General features: G+C 40.2%; 1 protein-coding gene across 2 annotated transcripts in view; it reads right to left on the reverse strand.

Moving 5' to 3' along the window:
* Positions 1-12,763, reverse strand: part of yap1 (Yes1 associated transcriptional regulator) — a 34,620-nt gene extending 21,857 nt beyond the window's left edge. The window contains exons 1-2 of one of the 2 annotated variants that reach the window (XM_027139163.2): positions 12,013-12,763; positions 10,434-10,669 (exon numbers count right to left, since the gene is read on the reverse strand). In XM_027139163.2, coding sequence (XP_026994964.1) covers positions 10,434-10,669; positions 12,013-12,213 — 437 coding nt within the window. In that variant the 5' untranslated portion in view covers positions 12,214-12,763. The remainder of the gene's footprint in view (positions 1-10,433; positions 10,670-12,012) is intronic. The other variant, XM_027139077.2, reaches the window with a different exon arrangement.
* Between the last annotated feature and the right edge of the window lie 4,068 nt (positions 12,764-16,831).

A 16,831-nucleotide genomic window follows, 5' to 3' on the forward strand; every position in this document is an offset into this window, starting at 1 on the left:
ATAACTTTTATTTGTTTTTGAGGCAACTTTTACTGCACACTACATCTGGTTGAATTTTGCAGTACAGAGGTTGACGGGTAGCTTCTTGATGGTTTCTTTAGCTACACGATGACAACACTATGTCAACATCTCAAAGATGTGTGGTCCGTTTCTCTTTTCACAGGCCTCGAAAAGAGCAAGTGGGACACAGAAAGAGAGCCTTGACCCCACGACTGTCTCAAACGGAGATTGAGTGAGAGATCAAACCCTAGAGCAGTTTTTTTTTTTTAGGGGCTTGGGCAGTGGAAAAGATGGAGGAAGGGGGGGTCTTTTTTAGGTCCTCTTTCCAGATGTCATCACCATGGCCTTTGCTAAGGAAATCAGTAAGCTGAGGGAGCTCTTGGGGATTGTGGGGGGTAGTGAGCTCACAGGATTGGGACTGGACCCACCCAGGCACTAAATACAGCTCTGATTGATGGCCCAATTATCAGGATCCTGTTTATTGTGCTGCTGTTATTTATAACAGAAAGGGGCAGAATGGGTGGGGTAATGGGGTGTTACTGAGGGGGAGGGAGGGGGCAGATTATGAGACTGCTAAAAATAACTTTCAAATTTACTTTTTTTTTGGTAAACACTAAATGGATATACTTTAAGTAGATTACGAGCCTTGCTGACTCTATCCATGTTCAGCCTGAGCAAATCACTCACTTTTTAATTAAGATCTATTCTCCTCTGATTCTGATTCATGATGATCTAAACCAGCCCTCAAATGTTCTGACCACTGTGTCCTGTTTTCGGCTGTGAATCAGAAGAAAATAACAGAGCATGAAATAGCCCTTGCGGACAGACGGAGCCTACAATTTCTCCCAACTTCTGAGAAGCCTCCCCGCTACCTACAAAAGCTCTTTGAGGAACAAGGCTTTCCTTTTCCTAACACCCCAGCAAGTGAAGGCCTGAGAATCCGAGGGTTTCCATCAGCAGGACATCATCAGCCAAGATTACCACATGACCCTGTGACCCTTTGCCCAAATTAGGTTTCTCTTTGAAGGCGTGCTCACATCATCCACTGAGCAAGTCTTAAAAGGTGGGAGAGAGTTTGAAATGGACTCTGCACTGATAAGAGAGCGAGTAGGCTCTAGAATAAAGCAGGATGACACAGGAGTAATGTCTGAGAAACCTGGCAAAGGGAGAAAGTATTTGTAATGAAAAACGCTGCCTTTCCAACATAATAACAGATGTGCCAGACCTATATTGATGTCTAGTTTAAAAGTGTCTTTTGCAGATGTTAACAATTCAGTATCAAATTAGAGTCTACAGTGAAGTTCAGTGAACCAAGCACTATTTACCTCCTAATTTGGCCAATTTGCCCATTTCCCACAACAGAGGTTGAAGGCACCAGCATGATCCAAGATGGCGGTGCAGCAGTAGCACGTAGCGGCCACTCCGGCTACAATATAGTGCTATTTTTTTAAATTTTTTTACCCCGAATATTCCTAGTACAAGAACAACAGAGACAGCGGTGTTTATGTACAAGACCGCCAAAATACAGTTCAGAAATCATGCAACAACCAACCTGCACAATGATGTGTTGGAAAGGCTTTGCTGCAGAGACCAGGCCTCCAGTCCTCGGCATCACCTGATACCGGTGACCGGGAGAGGGGATGCTGAAAGCGCTGCTCGAGGAAGCGGAAGCATGGTAAGTGGGCGGGTGTCCGTGCTAGGTTAAACACAAACCCTAGCCGGCTGGCTCTAATGTCCATTCTACCTTCAAATGTTTGCTCCCTGGACAATACACTGGACTACATCTGACTCGAATGCACTACACAGCGAGAGTTTAGAAACTGCTGCGTATTTGTTTTCACTGAGACGTGGCTCAGCGACAAATCTCCGGATGCTGCCACTCAGCTAGACAGGCTCACCTTGTTTCCTGCTGACAGAAATGCAGCTCTGTGCAGTAAAGCTCGCAGTGGTGGTGTGTGTTTTTACATCAACATGGAATGGTGCAAGAACTCTTAGCGATCTGCAGAATGTTCACTCCGACAGACTGTTTATCATCTCTTAACCGGTTCTGAATGGTTAATCGGTCCTCTGCTCTTCAGGTCTGCTTTGATTGCACTGACTGGAACATCTTTGGGGAGGCTGCAACTAACGGCAACTCTTCACTGACATCTTCAACATTTCTCTTTGCAGAGCTGTTGTTCCTACGTGCCTCAAGACAACCACCATCGTCCTACAGTGTCCTGCCTCAATGACTACCATTGTAATGAAGTGCTTTGAGAAGCTTGTCATGAGACACATCATGACCCAGTTACCACCATCATTAGACCCCCTGCAGTTTGTGTATCGTCCAAACTGCTCCACGGATGATGCCATTGCCTTCATTTAGTCCTCACCCATTTGGACAATAAAGACAAATAATGTACAAATGCTGTTCATAGACTTTAGTTCAGCATTCAACACAATCATCCCTCAGCACCGGATTGAAAAGCTGAGCCTGCTGGGACTGAACACCTCCCTCTGCAACTGGATCCTGTACTTCCTGACTGGCATACCTCAGTCAGTCTGGATCAGGAACAGCATCTTCAGCACCACCACACTGAGCACTGGAGCCCCTCAAGGCTGCATGCTCAGCCCACTACTGTTCACCTTGCTGACTCATGACTGTGTAGCAATGCACAGATCGAACCATCATGTTTAACGATGACATGACCATGGTGGGTCTCATCGAAAGAATGACAAGTCAGCATACAGAGAGGAGAAACAGCTAACTGCCTGGTGTAAAGCCAACAACCTGTCTCTGAATGTTAATAAAACTAAAGAGACGGTTGTTGACTTCAGGAGAGCACAGAGCGACCGCTCTCCACTGAACTTCGACGGATCTTCTGTAGAGATCATCAAGAGAACCAAATATCTTGGTGTTTATCTAGTGGAGAACTTCACCTGATCAATCGGGAGTCTCACTTCTGGACATTTACATTACACGCAAAGCATCACGCACACTCCTGCCACCCTCCTGCCGTCTGGAAAAAGGTACTGAGGCATTCGTGCCCACAGGGCCAGACTGTGTAATAGTTTCTTTCCACAAGCCATCAGACTCCTTAATAACTGAACTGAATCGAGCACAATACACCCAAACGGACATCAACTGTATGGACTGCGCTGACCTACACCAAATACATAGTCTTCCAATATACATCCATGTACACAGCAGCACCCATTTCAAAATGTTTGCATGCCTGTTCTGCACACTTTCACCTTTCAGTCGAATGCTGTTTTGCACAATACATTACAATACCTCATATAACTGCTGCTATAATAGTAATGTGTTAATTCAAGCATTTCTGCACATGCAATGTAGAACATACAGTATGTACACTGGTCGGTGATGCTTTTGTGTACGGTCTTTTGTGTAGTGTATTGTTTTCACTGTCTTTTGTCCTGCACTGTTTGCACCAGGTTGTACACATGCACTTACTTAAGTCCTTACTTAACTTACTAACTTAAGTCCTTAGCTCTGTCTTTGCTTTATGTAGCACCATTGTCTCATATCACTCTGTACTGCAACAGCTATATATGGTTGAAATAACAATAAAAGCTTCTTGACTTCACTTGAGTTGATGTACTTCCTCAAAGACATGAGAAACCGCCTGGTGTAATTTTTCAAATTGATGCTCATGCTACGAATCAGGGCATGTGAACACCTGAAGGAACGTGTGAATCGCCTTCTTCCACATGCATGAGCTCTCGAATCGGTTAGCATTACTCTGATTCAAAAGAAGGAAGATGAACGCCATCCCTTCGATACTAAAAGTTTGGCCATTTTTGTTCTCTTGTATTCCTGATCATGGATGGCTGTAACATCTTGTGAGCTCCAAGAGGTTGTGCCATTGTGTTTGTGCTGTGCCAGTTTAAATAACCTAAAGCAAATTATTAACATCAATCATAAAAAAAAAGGGTTGCATCAATTTGCCAGCATCTGATAGTTTATTAGCTTTATTAAACAGGGTTTTTCAGCCAGTGGTGTCTGAACGTACAGCCTTCGTACCATTCTGTAAATGCAACATGCTCAAAAAAATGACCTTGTGTAGCAGGATCCTATGCTACAGTATATCGAGACTCCGGAAAGAACTGTCCTTCTAGGGAACAGCCTTTTCAATCAGAGTCATGGAGTTCATATTGTTATAGGGTTTTGTGGTTGGGCTGAGTTTCTGCTTACTCTGGTCCCATTTGCATTAACAACCTCACACTTTCCCGTTTAAGTGGCCACACAAACAAGCTCCAAATGGAGCCGGGGACAGAGCTGCAGATGGTTTACTGCTCAGTGACCAACCACACAGCATTCAGCTTTTAGTAATTACACTACTTGAATATTCTGCATGTGCTATCAGCGATGCTTAAAATCTTTTTTAAATGGTTTATATACAAAATTAGCATTGGCAATATTTATGAACTATCAATAGAATCTAATAAAGCAAATCAACTTGCCACAATTGTAACGGCCACACACTTGCCGGCCACGCAACGATCCAATCGTGTGGTAGCAGAGCAAAGCATAAAATAATGTGGATAGATACCTGCAGGCGCTTTACAAAAATCTTTAAAAATGTGACACGTTTTTGTCAAAATTTACAAAAACTGTTTATTTTTGGTTAGAAAAAAAAAAAAAAAAAAGAGAGACAGATCCAGTGAACAGCAGATGAGAGACCTACTGTATAAGAGGCCTCGAAAGAGAACGATCAGAGACCTTCGAGATGAAAAGAATAGTATGAGAACTAAAATAATCACGCTTTACAACAGTGATGAGCAGAAAGCAATTCCAGAACATGAATCACAAGGAATCTTGAGACACAAGGCTTACAATAGCAGAAGACCGTGTCGGTTCCACTCCTGTCAAGCAACAATGGGAATCTGAAAGAATGTAAAACTGAAACTAAAGATTGGAAAAAGATTAAATGATGTTTCAGTGGACTTTGAGTGAATGGATATTCTGTTATTAGTGCTGAATTTGGGTGTGAGAGCAACTTTACTAAGAAACCTCAGTTTAAGTGCCTCTGGTAATATCGCAAACTTCACTTCACCTCTATATGCGTGTCTGTGTTTATAGCTTGAGGCAAACCATTTGCGATGAAGCTCTAAAAAGCACGGCCTGACGTCGAGTAACGAGTTTGCACACCGACCCGGTGGGGAATCCTTCGAGCGACACACTAACCTTTTCCCGGTTTGCAGGTTTTAGCAGCTTCTGCATTTCCTCGGTGAACAAAAGTCCAAATGTTAACGACTCTGGGAGGAAATAAGGGAGCCATTTTACTTTTATGGCTTTTGTGGCCACTGCGTTGGTGGCCTAATGGATAAGAGATCACCGAGTCGTGCTAATTAAAAAAACACTCCTCTCACAGTTTACCCTCTACAGCCACGTCATCCTCACCTACTTGACAGAAGACTCAATCTTTTAGTTCGCAGGCTCACATGTGAGACACCTTACAAGATGGCAGATCCTTCCAGCAAGGGATTTAGGGAAGGGAAGCTTCAGTTTGCTTGCTTGGATATTGACCCAGGAGCTTGTTAACAATTATTTGATGCTTTTATTCCTTTCATATGGTTACATGAAGGCTGGAAACTATTTCGCCATGTTTTGGCCTCATTTAGCCCATCACTTCAATCTACAAGCTTGTACAAGTCACACCTTTTTGTGGACTGATTAAGAACCGTTGGGTTTGGAGGTGGGGGTGTTAAGGGCAAGCGTGATTCTTATCAGAACAGCCCGCTCTGGTTTTAATACTACCACCGATGCCCTTATTAGCCTATCTATTTGGCCACGGTCTCTAAATTAGGGGCCTTCATTAGTTTATGACCCTGGCCCGAGCACTTTTGCCCTTTTTCCCCCTCCGTTTTTTTGAGGTGAGGAGAGTGGGGGTCCATCTCTCCCACCCAAAACGATCTCTAAACAGGCAGGCGAGAACTAAACAAGGCGACCCCCCACCCCCCTGCTCCCTGGGATAAATCAAAGCTTACAGCAAACTGCTTGGGGAAAAGGAGGGGAAAAAAAGGGACAGGTCAACATAGCGTGTTGACCTTTTCCCACCCTTCTCTTCAATGGGGCTTATAATGGAAGCTGGCAGACAAGTGGGGAGAGAGGGGAAAAAAAGAGAGAAAGAAGAAGAAGAAAGGAAGCTGATAATCCACTTCCCCTTATCTCTTTCAGGCAAACAGAAACCTGCGGCTGATTATTACGTTATACAGATGCTTTCATCTCGGCATCCAAAGGTCCTGGGTATCTGTTGGGTGTCTAATCTCAATCACAGAGAGAATTAACACCAGGACCAGCATTAAAACTGAGAAAGGTTTGAACTTTGACCTATGCTGAAATCAAAATACATTATCTTCTGTTTATTAACAATCCACTGCAAAGTTGCCAAAAAGTGTTAACAAGCGAATTCTAGGAGGACGAGAAGAAAACATTTTTTGCTTGTTTTTCATCTAAAGTAAATCTGTATAAACCCAGAATGGGATGCTGGGGGATCACAAGGTACACATGTGCATTCAGACCTAGAGGCAAACTCAGAGACACCAATCCACCTACTAATGGACTTTAAGAGACAGGAGGAAACTAGATAGATGAGAACATGCAAAACTCCACACCATAAGCTAGGCTCAGGGTCAAACGGTGTCCCCTGAAGCTGTTAAGCTTTCATTGCTATCCACTGCTGTAGCCGAAGTAGACACAGACGTCAGCTTATCTGCTGTTGGTGCCTGGAAGCGACTGATCTTCACAGTTACACTAAATAAGAATAAAAAGACCCAGGCCTTTTTCTGTTCACTATCGTTCTGTTTTTGCTCTCGGAATCACTTGTACTCCGTTAAGCCTGCGTCAAGGCTGCGTCACAATCCGCACTTCCATTCATGCTGAAACGGAAAGCTGGCAGTCCTGATTCAAGTCACTAAGGCTGCGTGACTCACACGCGGCCGAGCCACAAATAGAACTCATCCTGAATGGTGTTCAAGACATCAAAGAGCAGAGTGCAGTCACAAACACACACACACACACACACTACTGCCGTGTCCAACTTTTCAATTCAAGTCGCAAAATTAAAAAACAAACAATATTACTGCTTCAATAATACAGACTTCATTATTACTATAAGTAACAGATGTCTGAAAATGTTTCAGTAATGTAAAAATGTGTAATATAATTTGCAATATCTGTAATATAAATTTTTTAAAATTTGCAAAAAATGTACGATTTAAAATGTAACATTTAGCTGCTAACAACAAAGCAATGTTCCAAATTTTATGAATGTTTGATTTAAAAAAATTCTATATAAAGTTTGTTTCATTATTAATGCTTGTCCTCAACCTCGATCAGAAGGATATGGGATGACGCAATAATGGATTGTCCACGACATATATAGCTCAAATGCTCAGATTTATTCTAGCAAATCCACTTGAATCATGTTTAGTTTCCATTTGGGTTTGTGTGTTTGTCTGTCTCTGTGTGTGTGTGTGTGTGTGTGGTTTCTGAAATCAAACAAATAATAAATTCACTTAACAGGTATTTACAAGCGGTATAATAAAGTATACATTTAGACTAAGGCAACAATGGTATAACATCATATCACCTAATGGTTTTTTAACATTGTCATTATTTTTAGTGTTATTATTTGCCGTATTTCCCCCCCTTTTACCGAAATGACCAACTCGAGACGGTTGGACCAAACATGTGCTTAAAATGCCAAGCTTTTTATCAACAAACTGCTGCTCATGCTGCATCACAGGGCAGAGTAACACATTCAGAGGAAAGTGCTCTCAACCCTCTTCCACATACATGAGCTCGCAGAGCCCAGAAAACAAACAAACAAACAGTTAAAACACTTTCCATCTTTTCTCCCCTTTCCAGTTTCACAGAGGTCACATGGGTGCAGACACTGCGGAAAAACGACAAAGCTGTTGACAAACCGAATCGGTGCCCTGTGGGAAAGTAAAGCACAAACAGAGCCGAGGTCAACGGCAAACAGAGAGATGAAGCAAACGCAGCTCCCATCTCTCTCCGCTGCCAGACAAAAGGAGTGGAACGGAGAAAGAAGGGGAACGCACACGGGGGGCTGGCTCAGCTCTGTGACGCTCACTTGTGCATTCAGACACCCAAAGAGACAGTGTATAGAGATCAAACAATGCCCACACACAGACAGGGGACTCCCCGTGTGTGTGTGTGTGTGTGTGTGTGAGAAAGAGAGAGTGTGTGAGAGAGTGTACGCTCGTCAGAGACCCTTTTAAATATGGTTCCCGTGAACCTCACGTTTTTCCTCACACACCATTTTTCGAGCCGAGTGTGCAGACGTTAAACCCTCGTCAACGTCTGATGCGCTAAGATTTGGGAAAATTTCCAGCCGTTCGTTTTGTGTTTTTTACCCCCCTGCCTTTCCCCCCTGTTCCCCTTTTAAAGGAACTACTCCAAATGAGGCAGATGTCCTCCAGATGTTTCTCCTCCAAAACATCTGGGCTTCAAAAGCTCTCCTTTGTATCCCAGTAAATCTGAGTGTAATCACGTTCGGCCAGAACCGGCTGGTCAGATGGCTCGCCAAATTTTCAAACCGACGATTAACTTTACGTGCAAAAAAATATAAATAAGAGCGGACGTCCCGTGGAGATGTTCTGCACTCGTTGAAATCTTTTTTTTTTTTTTTTTTGGGCAGCTTATATGAAACTACACTGAGCAGTACGGGCAGTAACCATAACCAAGCCTTGCTGTTTAAAAAAAAAATACCAGTGTTCTTGAGAGAGAGAAAGAAAGAGAGAGAAAAATAATAACAAAACAAAAAAAACCATAAGATTTCCTGCTGCAACCCCATGCCCAGATGAGTTTAGCAGGCCTCTATCCTGCACTCACTCTGGTGGCTACACTAGTCCTTTGTTCCCATCTGAAACATGATCCTCACACACACACACACACACACAGGAAGCCTAAGTAGTGAGACTAGCAGAAAAGTTCTGACCTATCGCAATGCAGCTGTGTGTTTACAGACATCTAGAAATTCGAAGTAGTGTGTATGCCCGTTAACAATTTTCGTGGCAGTTCAGACGTAGTGATACACTCCATCACATGAGCACTGAATGAAACAAGCCACTACTGGATTATTCACTGTTATAGACAGTATTACTTCTAGTACTAACTTACTTAATATTGTTATTGTAAATAATATTAACATGTCGTGTGATTCGGTGTCTTAAAGTTAGAAAATTTTCACGATATGTTCCTACTGGTGCATCCTTGTTTATAGAACGAACCAAACGAAAACAATGAGTCTGAATCCCACCAATTTTCTTTCGCTCCTTCGTTTTTTTTTTTCATCTTTTACACAGCCAGCGCTTATCATGATGTAGTTAGAGAGGGCATGGCTACGAGGAACACAAGCATGCCGAGCCAAATAAAGAAATGCGTAAATAATTGAGCATGTGGTGAAATAGAAAGTAGTTTCATTTAGGTTTCTGGTCAGCAATACCATGCTGCTGTGCATTTGATAGTTACACATGTGGCAGCAGGGTTAGTAATATAATGTGTTTACAGCTGTAGTGTATCATACAAAGAGTTTTCGTGAATCTGGAACACCTCCAGCCACGGAAGCTTCACTCGCCGTGCCGTTCACGTGGCAGCCGTGTAAACTCTGTGTGGACGAAGACGCCATACGACAAGCCTGTGATTGGTCGTTACAAATGAGATGGTGTCAAGCTGACTTATTCCAAGATGGATGACATGCAGGCATTTCTCGGTCAGCAATTTTAGACTCTTAAGAAAAATTCCATTCACTAGGCAGCGTAACCTCCACCGGATTCCAGTGTTGCTTAATTTGTACAAAGATAACCGTGTAAGATGTGTACTTCTTGGAAAAAAGCAGTTTTTGATTCTCTCAAGGTTTGAAAAAAACAACAACTATTTTGCAGTTATTGTGATACGGCCTATGAGTGATCGTGGAAATAGAAATCAGAGAAGATGAATCATTGGAATTGTCAGCAAGAGGTCAGCTTGGGCTTTCAGTTTTACACTTAATCACTCACCCACCTATCTACCTACACACACACACACCCACACCCGACAGCTCATCCCACTCTGGATCTGGATGTGTGAAAGAAAAACAAAAACACATCTGAAAGCTCAACCTACTCAATTCTACTCGAAAGCAGAGGTGACCAACATGGCATGTAGTTTACTAAGAACTTTGATATATTATTGTAAACACAAGGAATAAACAATATATCTCAATGCATTTATTTTTGCTAAGATTTTTTAGATAAAGTAGATAAAAGGAGATAAAAGTACAAAAACAGGTTTTGAAAATGTGAATATGAAAAAAAGTTATTATATTCATCACAATAACCTTATCATATCAACATACTGGCCATCAGGAAGTGAGCACAAAGCCTGCAAAATCAGATAAAAAGCATCACTGTAAACCACTCACTTAAGGAAGTATCTCTGGCCAGATGGGGTCTTGGCCATCTCCCATCCTGGAGGCAGGGGCACATCATCAGGGATCTCGTATGAGGGTTGGCGCAGGTGCTGTGGGGAGGTGCCTGCCGGGGTCAGGGTGCTCATCGTGCCGGAAGTGACGGCACCCAGCTGCAGGGAAGCAGGCGAGGAGTGTGCTCTGACATGCTGTGGAGTAAGCGTGCCAGCCGTGCCTGCATCTGTGCTCGCCTTGAAGAAGAAAACACAAGTAGCACAACATGAAATCATTACCTACCACAGAGACGTGGGGGTTAATGACACAGGCAGGTAGAAGGGCTAAACATTTGCTAAAAGGAAAAAAAAAAAAAAAAAAAGGTCAGTGTGAGTGGAAGTGAAGTGACTCACAAGACACTGTGAGTCACACTGCTATTGAAAGAGATTAAGATGAGGAAGAACGGATGTGTACGAGATCAGCGGGTCAGTCACATGACTTATAATATGAATAGGCAGAATCTGGTGCAATTCAGACCATTCAGAACAGAATGAAATACAGGCCAAATGTGAACAAAACTAGAGGTTAACATAAAAGATTCCACACAATAGAAAGTGCCTTTTGACAAAGTGTATACATGAACTTATTTAACATTTGAGATAAGATCAAGGGTAAATATCCCCAACCCCTTTCATCACCCTCCCTTTAATTTGGCCTAGTCTGGCTGGAGTAAGACAGGAAACACCAGAGGCCTGGTTTGGGAAAGCTCAAAGAACTCTGTGGCCGAATCTCTGAAACGGCGTCCAATAGAGTACCTAGTGCACTAGATAGGGTGTAAAAAGCGTCGTTTCAGATCCCATGCCTGTACTTAAGCGAGTGCACTTTAGGTAGAAAATAAAAAGTTATTTGGGATTGAACCATAGGAGTGGAGAAGAGCTGCGACGCATGCGCACTGAGTGAAGGAACGATAAATTGTATAAAATACAGATTCCCAATAATGTGTTCAAAATTAGTGAACACAGCATAAAAGCAGAAAAGCTTTCCAGTCAAACCCTTTCCAAGTTAGTGACGTGGAATAAAATGTTCAATGTTGTTTAAAAACCTAAACAGACAGAAAATGTAGCAATAATGTGTTTAGAAATAGTAAGAAGTTGGAAAGACAATGTTATTTACAATGTTTTTTTTTTATAGCGCGTTTGTGTTTAAAAGTGCTATATTCCATATCCTGGGTGTGTATGTAGTGTGTGCAGTTTATGTAGGAAGTCGGGAACCACTTGGGATTGAATTGCAATGATTAAAGGAGCCGAGATCATCTGCGCATGCGCGTTTAGTGAAGGCGCGTGTGTGTGTGTGTGTAGTTCTGCAGGAGGAAAAAACTTCTGACACAAATATAACAATTTTACGATTCATTAACATACTAATTTATTTTGATGTTAATGCACGAAACGAAGACGTGTGAAGTTTTTACAACACACTTTCTTATAAAAGAAACTTCCTATAGAAGGAATTTAGTCTAAAAATAAACTGCTATCTACAAAGGCAAAATATTGTATTGTAATATATGCGCATTTGTGTAGAAGTGTGCCATCGTGTATGTTACCTGTCTGGAGTGAGATTTAGGCTCTGGTGGTTTAAAGAAGGAGTCTGGCAGCTTCCTCAACCTCATTGGCACGGATGGAGGCACAACGGCGCTTTTGGGGTTCATCACGGCGTTAAAGAGCGCCTCCAGATCCGTCTCCGAGTCTCCACGGACATGGACCACCTGGTGTCCTGCTGGAGGGTTATGCTGGCTCGGGTCCATGCTTTCTTTCAGTTCAATTCAACAGGCAAAGACTCAAAAAAAAAAAAGTCTATCATAAACAGTAATCACGTATCTGACCCAAGCGCTCAAGACGCGTCAAGTGCGCGTAAAAAGTCCCAAACGCACGAATCTGAACGCGTCTAAACTCATCCACACGTCACACTACGCATCCAAATACTGAAGGAAACTCGCTATCCAAGCCTGGAGAAGATAAATAAGAGGAGATGGGTTGTTTTTCCGCTTGGCCAGGACCCACTGACCAGTGTGGAAACGCGCATATCTTCCCAAACTTTCCCGAAGAAAACAAAAGCCTCCAGGAATCGAAGTTTCAAAAAGTTTTAAGCTGGAACCTGGACACCTTTTCCAATAAGTGTAGTATGGATTTCAGAGACATTTGCAAAGCGTTTTCTAAGCCCTGAAAATCACTGCGCATTCACTCACCAAACTTTTTTTTCCTCTGAAGTTCTTCGGTAACTTTTGGGGCAGGACATCGAACTTTTTCTGCGTCACGTGTTCAATGAGTCACAGAGGGAGGAGTCACGGCGTGTCCTTGTGTCGATTCCAACATTTTATTTACTCCACACCATCATTTTAGACATTCTAAATTCTCCGAGGCACGTGTCAAGAAAGTAGATCGTGTCAAATTAAATGTGAAATATTAATAAATCTCATCATTTTGTTATTTTGCTTTGTTGGATAGCAAAAGTGAACCGAATCAATTTTACTGCTTTAGAGTCGACTCTAAATTTACCATGGCTGCAATAAGAGAATCGACTCTTTTTATGATTGGTGAGAATTGGAGAAAATGCTGTAGGCATCATGGACAGGTCAGATCTCAGAATACTACTTGCAATTATCTGCAATTTGGTAAAGAAAGAATATATATATATATATATATATATATATATATATATATATATATATATATATATATATATATATATATATATATATATATAAAATATCCCATGACAATGTAATTAACATCACTATATGTGTCATAATAAACTCCCTATTTCTTTTTTAACATTTAACAGCTGTCTAGGGTGTCAACTCTAAAGAAAATAAAGTAAAAGAAAACAAAAACAAAAATAATCCTCTAAATCTACAAGCATAGAAAATACATCAGTGTATTTAACCTGCATGAGATGCCCCTGAAGGTCTAAGTTAAATTCTACACATAGGTGTTTTGATTAGATAAATAAAATGATCTTATATTCATAAATTTGATCTCAAAACAGAAATAAACTTTAAAATATAAAACTTTAATTTGCTGTAATAAAAGAAGAAGAAAAAGAAGAAGAAGAAACTAAGTTTTCCTTTTCTAAACAGTGCTTGTGCAGTTCCCATAATTCGTATTCATATGCAAATCATCCTTTTGCTTTTCACTGAGAAATCATTTAGTCCACATCGGGATGGATCATGAGCACGAAGTATCTAAATGAAAAATGATTTTGACTTTTTATCCCTTTGTTCAGTCACTCTAAAAAGTAATACACTCTCAAAAACACATGACTTCAATGCCTTTTTGGTGTATTTAATTGCATTGAATAATTATATAGTTATATAGTTTTTGTATAATTTTACATTTACAGACATCCTGTGCTAGTACAAATAAGTCAGGGTGTAAGAATACTATCAGGTTAAGTTTACAGACAAAATGTCAACCTTTTTGTAATATACTGTAGCTTTTATAACTATTCATTCATTCATTCATTCATTCATTCATTCATTCATTCATTCGTTCATTCATTCATTCATTCATTTTTCAATTGTACAACCAGGTAATTCATTCTAATGAAGTCTAATTTGTTGAAGTTGTCAACAGTTTACAGATAAAGACTTGAATGCAAAACTGTTCATGGCGGTCTTAAAGCTATCAAATTGTAGTCCTAAGCCATTGTACCTAGTCTGTTCATATCGATTGCAGACCAAAGCCATCTTCCTGGTTTCTCAGTGGTACCATCCACAGTAATCTCATGTACTGTATCTTCATACTGTGGATGTTGTGGAGCCATGATTAGCAGCAGCGAGTGGTTTCTCACACTTCCTCTTCTTAATCTGCTCTTTCTTTCTTTCTTTCTTTCTTTTTGACATGCAGACAATACAAATTTCCTACATGATTTGCTATGATTATACTAATGACCAAGGGTACATGCTTTTATGAGTGGATGCTAGGTTCCACATTTTAAAGCTCATTAAAGTCCTTTAATTGTGCTAGAGTGTCCATGTAGGCCTGTAGTCTCTCTGATCACTGCTGGACCACCCACCATGCTGTCCTAAGGGGAGGGGGAACACCATCAGTAGGTCAATACGGCATTGAATTGATCATCTCAGCCTTTCAGGGGAATCTACTTTCACCAAGTACACCCAGGATTAATGACACACTTAAAACCCACTAATTATAAGCTCAATTTTTATGCACAATATTACGACTCTCTGTATACATGTTGAGTACTGTTATGTTAAATATATGCTAAATATCCTGCATATTTGTTTAAAACCGTCAGTGATTTGGCGGTTAATATTGTTGTATTTGTTTTGTGGTTGTTTTAAGTCATAAAGAAGTATTAAAAGTTGTAATGCTGTTCAGATGAGCAGTTAAAACAAATTAAATGCATTGTCTGTATTTAATTTGGTATAATTGCTAATTTCCCAGCATTACAATTCCAGGAGAAGCAGTGGCATGTGTGCATGTGTGCCATCTACAGGTCAGTAGACATGTCTCTGGTCTCAGTTGATAAAGCATTCATTAAAAATGTAATAGTAATACTTTAACAAGCAACTGTGATATTTCAAAATGTATGTGCGATTTAAATTGATTTGAAAGTGTTTTTCTATAACAGCAGCTCAAAAAATAGTTCTGGCTAATATTGTTTGTATAGTACCAACTAATTCACTTGTAAAACAGGCATAATTTATGACTGATAATTATGAGATTAATTTGTTAAATTGTTTATTTGTAGCTTTTTGTTAGATGTTTATTAACACATATGTAAGGAGTCTTCAGTGTCTTAGGGAGTGTTTAATTGTGTGTTTTGGTCAGTGCAGAATGGCAGCTTGCTGAAAAAGGCCAGGTGTTAGCCTCAGGTATTTCGTCTCAGATATCTAATTCTTGTCTTCCTGAGCCAATCCCACCTGAGGGACTTTTTCAGTCTGGACACTGTGTATACTGGATCTGCCACTTTTTTTTTTTTAGCTTGTTTAGCTTGATTCCCATTAACTTATAAATCCCTTTTTCACAAACTTTGGCTCTGGCACAATGCATAATTTCAGTGCTACAGAAGAACCTGTAAAACATAAAAGAACATTAAACACGTTTCTGATTACATTTCCACCACACTAAATACCGTTTGCAATCAATGTAATTATTAATGACATACTATCGCTGAATACTGAATCTAGACAGTTGAAGATTAGACATGACAATCAGCTGTCCGGTTATGACCACTGTAGCCGTAGCTCCATCTCCATCCATGACAGGAGTGGCATCGATGTGATCTTCTCCTGCTGTAGTTCATTCACCTCAAGGTTCAAAATGTCCTGCTTTCTGAGATGCTTTTCTACTCACCATGGTTGTATGGAGTAATTTTAATAATCGTAAACTTTCCGTCAGCTCGATCCAGACAGGTAATTCTGATCTGACTTTTCTCATCAACAAAGTGTTTCCAGGTTATCACAGAACTGCTTAAGGGACTGTTTTCTTTCACCTTTCTGGGTAAACTCTAGAGACTGTGTGAAAATCCCAGGAGATGAGACTTTAGTTGTTCTGGCTGGCACTAACAACCTTGCCACAGTCCATAAACTCTAATGCAAATGTTAACAGCACTGTATCCAAATATACGCAAGCTGTTTCTCGACAGTCACCTAAACGAGACGACTCATTCATTAAGACATTAAGAGGAGGTTTAAGTAAGTGCTACATAAGCTGCCAGTCAAGCTATAGTTAGCAAAAATACAAGCAGAAATAAACACAATTAGACACAATAAAAAAAGATGAAGATTAAATGTAACAGGGGATTTACACCATTAATTTACAGAAACATTTACACATGGTCCTCATGTTTTTATTTTCACATTTTCATATGAAGTGTATGTTCTTTTTTCCCCACTTGATTCATTCACCTTCACATATTTTGTTTTTACATGTGACAATCATTTTCACATGATTTTTTTTAACCACTCATTAATTTCTCATTTATTCAAATTAGTTTTTTTACTTTATTTTTTTTATTTTTTATTTTATGGTTTGTTTTTTTAGTTCTTTTTTTCCACATGATTTTTTTATTCATTTATTTATACACATGATTTTATATTTAATATTTTCATGTGAAAGTCTGACATTGGAAGTTTATTTATTTCCGCACGGGACTTTTTTTAAAACGTGCAGATTGATTTATTTCTACATGTGAATTTTACATGATTTATTTTGCAAAATGAAAAGAAAGAATTCAAGATTTTTATTCGAATTTATTTTTAGAATGTGACTGATTTACTATCAGTTCATGCTTGTAATTTTATCGTTTTATTTTCCATGATTCATTTATTTCCACATTAATTTATACATGCAGGACACATGATTTCATTTATCTCATATTATTCAAATGGCGTTTATTTT

The sequence above is a fragment of the Tachysurus fulvidraco genome, chromosome 13 (assembly GCF_022655615.1).
Source record: "Tachysurus fulvidraco isolate hzauxx_2018 chromosome 13, HZAU_PFXX_2.0, whole genome shotgun sequence".
NCBI classification, from domain to species: domain Eukaryota; kingdom Metazoa; phylum Chordata; class Actinopteri; order Siluriformes; family Bagridae; genus Tachysurus; species Tachysurus fulvidraco.